General features: G+C 36.6%; 1 protein-coding gene across 1 annotated transcript; it reads right to left on the bottom strand.

The window, feature by feature from the left end:
- Window positions 1–8,169: 8,169 nt before the first annotated feature.
- On the bottom strand, window positions 8,170–10,432 carry LOC126619690 (beta-amyrin 28-monooxygenase-like). Its single transcript, XM_050288106.1, has 4 exons — window positions 9,850–10,432; window positions 9,298–9,716; window positions 8,816–9,003; window positions 8,170–8,681 (listed from the first exon to the last, which is right to left on the bottom strand). Exons 1-4 carry the CDS (start codon window positions 10,383–10,385, stop codon window positions 8,370–8,372), a joined length of 1,455 nt encoding a protein of 484 aa, XP_050144063.1. The 5' UTR covers window positions 10,386–10,432; the 3' UTR covers window positions 8,170–8,369.
- Between the last annotated feature and the right edge of the window lie 323 nt (window positions 10,433–10,755).

Raw genomic sequence — 10,755 nt, forward strand, 5'->3', positions numbered from 1 at the left:
TGATTCGGATCTAACTCGCGCTCATGCATTCGTAACAACGAGTACTAATTAATTACAATATCGAAAAAAATAATTTAAAAGCCGAATAACTACATCCACGTCAGGTTCCACTTCTGCCAAAAAGAGCATAAACGTCATTTTAAACACTCGGGAAGAAAATTACATAAAAAATTAGAGACAGCTCGTCACATTGAGAGTTCTAAGTCACGAATCCGTTAATTGCTTAGATCGTAGATTTTAAGACTTAAATTTGGGATCCCAAAATCTAAGTTAAGGAGTTATTGTATACCCCAAATAATGAACTTTGTTTCACGTACGTTAAGCTCTAATAGCATCTCTAAGAGTTACTTTAAAAAAAAAAATTAGTTTAGCTAGTGAACAGCATCAAAAAGTTATTTTAGCTAGCCCATTTAATTTATTTCCAACAACACTCCATATTTTAACGATCTTTAAGTATTTTTTTTCTTTAACCATTCAATCTCTTTGAATATTTATTATTCAACCCGTCTTTTAAGGGATAGAGTGTGAGTTTTAATAGTTTTTTAATATTTAGCTCCCTTTAAACTAGCATTTCAAGAGATTTAAGGAGTCTCCCAGAGATGTTCTAATCACTTCTTAAGTGAATGCTCAGGCTAGTTTTGAAGTCCATGCAAAACTTGTTTTGACTGAAAGATTGTAAGGAACAAATGCTATTGAGTATCTCCAAGAGACACTCTAAATTTTTGCTTAAGCAGCAAGTAAACAATATCAAAAAATTATTTTGGTTACTTAGTTTAGTTTTTCATTTTCAACAGCACTCACTATATTAACAAATTTTGAATATTTTATTATTAACAATTCAAATCCAACCCACTTATTTTTTAGAATAACCTTCTCTCTCTTCCTTTTCTCCTTGCTCAAGGTTCTAAGGTTGAGTTTAATTATTTGTTTAATGTTTAGCAAGTGAATAGTTGCTCTCTAAATTTAAAATGACTGTTCATTTTGCTATAGTAGAGACTTCTCTTACTGCATCTCTTGGAGATGAATTTTTTGAGTTCTGACTTTTTAAAATAGAGTTTTGGTTGTTTTAAACCATCTCTTGGAAATGCTCTTAGAATAGAAATTGAATTGGATTTGCGAAGGTACCTTTAGTTAAATTTACCACACTAATTATTTCTAAGGAAAAAAAATTAGATCAGAAAGTCATGAATGAATATGAAAGGAAATGAGTATAAACGCTCAAAATTTGCAGGTTAACAAACTAAAACAATTAGCCCTTTAGGGGCTTGGAATTGAAACTATAATAAAATAGACTCAGGATTTAAGCGGTTCACTCATCAGTATTGGACTACATCCAATGTGTTGCTCGGAATATATTGATTTCAAATGTTACACATAAAGCTCAGCTAAAATAAGAATTCACTCTTGTTCCAGTCATCCAACCCCCTAAAGAGGGGTTCCCACCTCTTTATTTAGGCACTCAGTGAACACAACAATCCTAAGGCTCGCCTGCTTTTACTTTTCTGGCATTTAATGCGTCACTTACTTAGACTAGCGTGTTGAAAATCTTTTTCATCATTAGTTGGTATTTGACGATAAAGTGACATTTTCTCAGTCAGAATTGCATGTCCTTCAAGATTAATGTGTGCTGAGCAATCGGCTCAGCCCTGATTAGTCAATGATGTCACTCCCGAACAATTGCCCGACTATCTTTATGTCCCATGTTAGACTCCTGCTTTTGAATGGTGATTGATACGTGGCCTAATTGGTGTCTGAGCATGCCAGCTCATAAATTCTCGTGCCATAAAGTTCTTGATCTCCTCACGTGTCCTTGGCGTCGAAGAGTACTTTATGTTGCTCAATTGAACTCGATTAGTGGGCAATCGGCCTCAGCGCTCGAAAATGCTCCTCTCCATTTCTACTGGGCCCGGGATTTCCTTCCCCTCTTTGGGCATTTCTCGATCTTTATTCCAGCCTTGTGCTATTTTGAGGGTTAAAAAGGACCGTGCATTAACAGTGAGGACGAAAATGAATAATATGAAATAAAAAATTCTCTTTCATTCATGAGTTTTGTTTTCAGGTATTCTAATATGCGATCTACTTAATTTTTAATTCATTCGTTAGCAAACGGATGATACATTGCAAAAAAAAAGTTGACAAGTTATAAATATTATACAAAACGAAGTGAGGTGAAGTCTTATCAGTGCGTCATTAGTTAGAGTAGAATTTTCTCCCCTTTCATCCCTTCCTATTCAAACGGTTGCGATTACGTCACGTTTACATCTTGTTTTGAATTTTTTATATAGAGAATAAAATAAAAAGAAGAGTGTTAGAGGAGGGGATGGAAGTGGATGGTAATAGGAGATGAGAGAATTCTACTCACATTAGTTGTAGCTACCGATAGAACTTTGTTCATCTCAATTTGTACATTATTGATACTTTGGATGAGGTCTCTAATCCTTAACATTATTTGACTAAAACCTTAATGCTATTCAAAGTTTGATCAAAGTTCCTTGACTTTGTACACCTCATTATATTACAATTAATACTTATATTTTTATAGTTTTGACATTAATTGTTTGATATTTTATGAGATTTATAATCCTATAAATTTTAAATCCCTCATTATAATACTATTAGAAACAGTTACAATAAAAAAATGGATAAAAACTATGTAAAAATAAGAAATAATAAATGGCAAAAGAATGTATCCATAGTGTTAAAAGTGTTAAAAAAATCGATACATTTTACATATAACAAAGTGGTACATTAATAAAAAAGAATTGGTACATTATAAATAAATTAGGATACAAATAAAAGATTAAAAAATTATGAGTACAAATGAATTTTTAAAAAATATAGGCACTAAAAGAAATTAATACATGGGTACAAAATAAAACTAAAAAGAAAATACTACAAATTTAAAAAAATGTTGCAAATTAAAAGTGGGTACAAACTAAAAATATAAATATATGATACAAAGTTTAGGCATAAAACATAAATATACCATATGTAATTTTTCTATCATTGATTAAATATACAATGTCACGTGACGGTATACATATGGGTACAAACACAAATCAAACTTTAAAAAATATGGGCACAAAAAGAAACTAATATACGGGTACAAATTAAAAATGAAAAAAAAATTGGTACAAACTAAAAATAAAAATATATGATAAAAAATTTAGCCATAAATATAAATATACTAATTGTAACATTTTTAACACTAGAGGAATATATTTAAAAATAAAAATATTTTATTATTGAAATAATTAATGATGTTATTAATATCCAAGAACCTTGATCAAAAATTGAAAATGAATAGGATGTTAATAAATGGAGTAGCAAAAAGAAGGATGTGAACCTAATTTCTCCTTAATAATAATAGCAATTTGTGTTTTTATTTTTTTATTTTTTTATTTTTATTTTTTTTGTAATGAAATAAAAATGATGCACTATCTAGTCTATCTTTGTACATTTATTTCTTTATAAATAAACATGTTATCAATACGTTACTTATCACAGCCCGTCCCGTGATTCTTTTTATCGAGGTTGTGAAATGACGAAATTATCCTTGACGGGTGCTAAGGTAGGTGTGTGATATATTATTGATCAATGCATTTTCCCTAAGTTTTGGAAAGTTTGAATTTTGATTAAAGGTTGTATGTGTTTTGTACGGTTAGGGAAAGAAGTTGAACTTGTTTTGGGATGGACCACACACACACACGGGATACCCTCACCCCGTGCCCTCTCTCTCTCTCCTCCTTCTCTGTCACTCTCACTCTCTCCCTCTCGAAACTGTACGGACTGACCCAAAAACCCTTGAAACTTCATGGATCGAAGTGGAGATTAGCACCATTGTGTTTGTGAGTGCCCTACGAACTCAAAGGTACCATTTTCAGGTAAGAAACCCTTCGTTTTCACGTTGAAAACTCAAGGTCCGAATTGAGTACTATTCATGAACTTTGTAATGGTTGGTTTTTAGGACAATCCAAGCTCATAGTGAACTCTAGGAAGTTCCCACGAAGCTCGGGGACGTTCGTTTGGAAGTTTTGGACGTCGGGACACCCTAGTTCAAAGGTGGCCGGTTTTGGTGAAGTTTCCCGACGTGATTTTCGAAAGTTTTGAGGCTCCAAAGAGGTATAGCCTTCTTCCCCTCGTGATTTAGGACATTTACGTTACCATTTTCTCCTTGATCTTTTAACTTGTCCTTAACAATGATTTATTATGAATAATACTTAAGTACTTATTACTAAGTATTATATATATATATATACACTTTTTATTTTGACTCAATAAGATTTTAACACATATATTTTTGTTTAAAAAAAAATAAGCATGTCAATTAATTTTTTTAGACTTTAAAAAGTAATAAATATGTGACATCTTTTAAATGGTTTGAATGTGAGTTTATAAAATAAGGAAAACTAATGAAAATAGCTTAAAAAATTTGAGTTTTAATGATAAAAACAAAGTAAATGGTAACGTGAATAGTATCATAATTAATTTTTTAATATAAAAATATAATTTTTCGTTAAAATAAATAAAATCAGAAATTTCTTATTAAAGCTACCTGTAAAATATTCACTTACCACTGCCTAAATATTATCGATTGATTATTGTATTCCGCAGCACACCGACTTTGACCTGGTTACGCTCACGTTAAGCGAGTACACCTACCACCATGTGTATATAATATATATATGTTGATGATTTGACATATCTTTTGATTACCTCCAAATTGGTTATGTAGCACACTATATGAAAACGATTGACGTAATTCGTTTGTTGAATTGTTTATCATATTTAATTCATTGAAATGTTATGTTTAATTTTAGGATTGATTAGTCGTGCACATTTTTATATAATGAGAAGTTTTTTAATTGATTCGAAACACAAGTTGATTAAATAGATTTTGGACTTCTGATATTGTTTGGGCCTAAAATGCTGGTTTGGGCCGAGTTTAGAATCGTTCTCGGCCCGGAAGCGTTGCTCAGGGGCAGGCCTTGTCCTATCAGAATGGGGTAGTTGAATCCTGATACAATAAGGAGTCTCGGCAGGATGAGGATGCTGAAACTTGGGAATGAATACGGTCTGATAAGGGGTTGAGTTCAAAGTCTTAATAGGAGTAGAACTGGCCGAGATAAGATTGGATCGGGGTAAGGAGTCCTAATCCGAGTATAGGTTTGATTCGATCAGAAGAAGGTTTGCTACAATAAATAGAGGGAGGGGTACATCATTCAAAGCTCCCTCCAATTCAACACACAAATTGCCTTGAACAAACTCTCTCAACAACCTTGAGATTTTTATTTTCTTTTTCTGCCAACACATCTTCAGTTTGGATAAATAGCACTGTGAAGGCAACCAGTGATACATTTAGTTTGGATAAACAACATTATCGTCGTAGAACCAGCCGACCGCGGAACACCTTCAGTTTGGATAAACAGCACTGCGTCGAGGCCGACTAGTTATCTATCCAAATCTCGGTCGAGAAAAACTTTCGGGTCTTTATTAGCAGATGTCATCTCATTAGCTTTTTTAGCGAAGTGAGGTGTTACAGTTTATTAGGGCTCGGCACATTGAACGCCGAGTTGTTTTATGATTAGATACTCACATGTTGGATTTAGAGTTCGGCATTCTGACGACCGAACCACATTTACCATCAAGACATATATATGTTTTAAGTATCTGTTCCCCTATACTCTAGCGTCGATTCGGCGTGCTTATACCCTTATAAATATAATCACTGTGACCAAATCTGGTGCCGACGATTTATGAACTTCGCAGAATTAGCAGCCTTGTCTTTAGGCTCTAGAACCCAAAGGCCGAGACGTGTTCCTTCCTCGGCCGTAGTCGCAAGATCAAGAAGTCAGCCGCGCGCTCAATGTAACATCAACACATTTTACTCCTCGGTCGAGCTCGGCCGACGAGTTAGCACGCCCCGCATCAACCGAATGACGTAGTTAGCTCATTAGTTACTTGGCATGCGCACCACGTAGGTTTGGTAGTTTTTAGGGTCAACAAATACGTGGCACTTTGAGCTGCGAGAATGATCGAAATGTCTATAGCCAATAGTGCTTAGGCGATTGAACTAGTCAGGTTTCCCAGTTATAATTTGAATAAGTTATTCTGATGGACTGACTAGCCGAAATGCATGATCAGACAACCATAGTCCGACAAGCTAGGCTTAAACAATATTACTTGTCTACCAAATAAGGAAACTCTAATTCATGTGAAATTAAGATCTCTTGGAGATTAGACAACGTAATCATAATCATATGAGAATTGAATATCTTATTCTGGATTCCCTTCTAGATAGTTTCCAATTAAATGTGGACTACTAACTCTAGTATGGGTATTTATCTCGGGACAAATATCTATGGGATCTCCGATTACTTCTCTTAGATCATCTAATCAACACATATATTCTCTACACACCGTCTACGAGTAGACATGGATGGTTCATGATGTTATCACATCACTCATTCTCTAGAACTACACATGTGACTTGATTTTCCAAATTCAGAGATATGTAGGCAGCCTGATTAGTGGCGAAGCTAGGAATTTTCGGGGGGAGGGGCGAAATTTCAAAAGGTAAAGGGTCCAAAAAAATATCGACACCCACATCATTTTAGATAGTAAATAATATTAATGTCGTTCATAATTTGTCAATATAAACAAGTTACAATGTCGTTCATATTTTGTGGTACTTTCCCTAATAATTTGGCATCATTCCCTTGGAACTTAGAAAATTCTCATCCAAATATGAATATGAATGCAATTAGCCAATTTTAGATGTGTCCTAGCAGGCGATCCGTTTGTGAGTGATGGTGGCCATGTTAGTTGCGGTGTGGTGTTGGTCATGCGAGTTGATAGGGGCAGTGTGTTGGTGTTTAAGGGAAACTCTTTAATAGAGGTAGAGTCCACCAATACATGTGAGTCTCATCTCTATTAAAGAGATGGTACAAGTAGATGAAAAGAATATCATTTTTGTTAAGTGTGGTATTTTGATAAAAAGTTAACATGTACACTTTTAGTGGAATGTATATCGACGATGTGAGTACTAATTAATATATTCATTTGATTAACATTCTCAAAATTATGGTTCTTAAATGAATTATATACTATCATTAAATTCATAAAGTAGATTAGAGATGTCTAACAAAAGACACAATAACCAACTTGACAATTTTTTTTTGAACAAACAATATTATCATTAAGGGGTGGGGGAGTGGACTAAGCCTCACAATGAGTTTGCAATAATATGGTTCAAATTCACCATTGGTGTGAATTTAACCTAAGATCTATCACTTACAAGTGAAGAGGAATACCATTAGACCATAGTACTAAGTGGCAACTTGACAAAATTAAAACAACTAAAAAAATGAATCAAGGGATAATCACGGCACCAAAATGCCTTCATTTTAAATAAAATATTAAATGAAATAAAAAAAATGAAAAAGAGCCCAAAAATTGGGCCGAACCAGTTTCATGTGGGTTGTAGATAAAACTAAGTCAAAAGCTTATACTCATAACAACACCGTTCCATTAAAGCCAATAAACATAATAGCACAGTTCCTCTTAAAGCCAATAAACGTAACGGCACTGTTCCTCTTAAAGCCAATAAACTGAAATATGCTACAGTTCTTCTTCCTCGCGAGAAGATGTGTGAAAATTTCACTGTTTTAGTGCAAGTTTAGAGAAATGACGTCCAGTCCAGAGGGGCGGCTTATCGCTCTTAGAGTCTATTTCCGATGACTGGAGGTGCGACCACACCTACTTGCGTCTCTGTGGCTTGCCACTGTGCGTGCAGCGTTTGTGCAGCTGCAACAAAAAACAGGGCTTCATTTCCGGCGAGGGGAGTGGCTGCTGCCACTCCTCGCCCTCATGTGGCTTTGCCACTGAGCCTGATCATGGATTTAATCACACTCCTCAATCAACCCCATTCATCCCTCACCGGAGATCATCTTGATTTTGATCAATACTACCTTAGTCTGCGAATATGCACAAATTTAATTCTAACAAATAAAAATTCTTTTTATTTAAATTATAACACGTGATGTATCTGCTTGTGTTTCAGATATATATAAAAAATATCTCATGGTATAATATGTACTGAGGGGACGAAGTGACCATATATAATATCCAAGCGTACAGTGAAATATCAAGGAAGAGGCATTAGGAAGCTGCGCTAACAATATATTATTTGATTGAGATTTCCATTATACATTTTCATTTCTTGAAACATGATCATCAAGTGGCCACGTACAACGGTACAAGATTTTGTTACAGAAGAAGTGATTGCATTAAAAAAAAAAAAGGACGTACAGAGAACTTGAAGAACGTTTGATGGTTTTTTACTTTCAAGTATAAGCTTAGCTAGATAATTAAGCTGCGGCGGTCTTAGGGTGAGGAAAAAGGCGGACAGGGAGTCCCTTGGCGGGCATGGGGAGTGGGTCAACTACGATCTGCTCGTTGGGAAGGACTTTCTCCCATTTGAACCTCTTCACCAAGTTGTGCATGAACACTAGGATCTCCAATCGGGCGTACTCTTTGCCGGGGCACATCCTAGGACCTCCTCCAAAGGGCACAAACGTGTATGGTGCTGGACCTTTTCCTTCGAATCTTGAAGGGTCGAATTTGAATGGTTCCGGGAAGTAAGCTGCGTTCTTGTGTGTTGAGTTTGCGCTCCAATATAACTGCAATATACCACACAAAATTAAATATTAAATTCCAGCTCAAATCTCACATACGAAAGTTGTTGAATTAGAAAAAAAGAAAAAAAAAAGAGAGGTTATTATATGGTATATATGTGTGTTGTGTGTATATGTACCTTCCAGCCCTTTGGAATGGTGAAACCATTGAAGACGAAGTCAGACAAGGCTTCCCTGAAAGCTCCTTGAAGAGGTGGAGCCAATCTGAGAACTTCCTGAGCTACGTTCCATGAGTATTTCATCTTCTGTAGGTCATCCCAATTCAACAACTCCCCTGGAGCTTTTGCGCTTAGGACCTCCATTTGCTCTGTTCATTATATTAATTAATATTATCGTAAGTAATCAATCAGTGCCAGATAAAGTTAAATATGTAATTGCAGGAGAAGAATCAGCAAGGCCAGCCCGGCTGATCTTTTTTTACTACCAAGTGTATTAGCCTCTGCCTGCCTACCTGCCGTGCCGACTCAACCAAAGTTCAAAGAAAATAGAATATATATATATATATATATGTATATGTATATGTATAGAGAGGGAGAGAGAGAGAGAGAGAGAGTACATCATATAATTTATAAAATATAGTTTAAAAGGATCTATTTCCCACCCTTGTAGACTTCGTCATAAATATGAGGAAGTTCGGCAAGATACTTGACAATAAAAGTGCAGGTAGCGCTGGCTGTGTCATGCCCACCAATCAGCAGCCCCAAAATCTTATCGGCGATATCGTGTTCCTTCATGTGACTTCCGTGCTCGTCGCACAACAACAACATGTGTGACAATATGTCTTGCGTCGGCGACGCCTTGCCCTCCGCCAAGTCTATCTTCCTCTGCTTGATGATCTTCGTCAGCTCCTCCCTGATGAAGTTGGATGCCTTGATCGCTTTGTAAAACGGAGTTCCCGGGAAATCCAGAGGCATCGATATGATTCCAGAGGCCAAAACTGCGAACGGGTCGCCTAGCTTGGCGATTTCAACCGAGTCGTCCAGGCTCACAAACAACCGTGCAGCAAGCCAAAAGGTGTAGCTGTTTGTTCAAACATGCATAACATCCATGATCAGATATTAATATTACATAGTGATACATTATGTTATTGTTATGTTATCAGATTGTTAACATAAATCACTTTCTAATAATAAAATACTAGACGAAGACTTACTTCTTGGCGAGGGGGAAAACTTCAACTTCCTTCTTGTTTTCCCAGCCGTCGGCGAAGTGGCGTCGGGCGACGGTGTCCATGATGCCGATGTATCGCTGGAGAGCTTCGGGCTTCATGAAGTTGGGAAGCATCTTTCTCATCTTCTTGGCCTCCTCCTTGGCGGAAGTCTCCATAGAAGAAGGGAAGACCTTGTTGACGGAGCTGGGCCACCATGCAGTGACGAGCTTGTTCTCGTTGGAGAACAAGAACTTGTTGCAGGCTGCGCCGCAGAAGATGGCGGCCTTCTCGCCCATGAGGGAGGTCTTGAACACTTCGGAAGAGTACTTGGTCATGCGGTCGAAGATGAACTTCTCTGGGTGACCTTTCCATCCTGTGGCCAGGAACTGGTAGGTCTCACCGATCACCGGGTAGCCAACTTTGCCAGGCGGCAGGTTGGTGCCGACGAACTGCGCTCTGTGCCGGTAAAAGAGTACGGAGAGAGAAAGAGTGATGAAGGAGACAAACCCTAAAAGGAGGGTCAGATAGAAGTGCTCCATTTTGTTGACGTGCTTTGAGTTTGTTTGTTTGATGGAGGTGGATGTGTTGTGAGCCGTTTATATAGGCAGATTTTCTGTAATGTGTAAATGGGGTGGAGGGAGAGAGGAGAGAGAGTGTGGGGGAGTGACTATATCAAAGTCAAATTAAGCTGGCTCTTACTTGTTGAATTATATTTTGGTGAGCTGGGTAAAGGGTATTGGCGCATGACGATGAATGTGAAGTCACACCGCCAATTATTATTATAAATTTGTTTTGTTATGTGCCAACAGGAACAAGAACAAGTCCAGTCCCAATTGCACACCTATATGAATGTGTACAAGTAATGTTATGCAGATCAGTTTTTAGATCATATTAGTAAATTATGTGATG

This window comes from Malus sylvestris, chromosome 4 (genome assembly GCF_916048215.2).
Source record: "Malus sylvestris chromosome 4, drMalSylv7.2, whole genome shotgun sequence".
NCBI classification, from domain to species: Eukaryota; Viridiplantae; Streptophyta; class Magnoliopsida; order Rosales; family Rosaceae; genus Malus; species Malus sylvestris.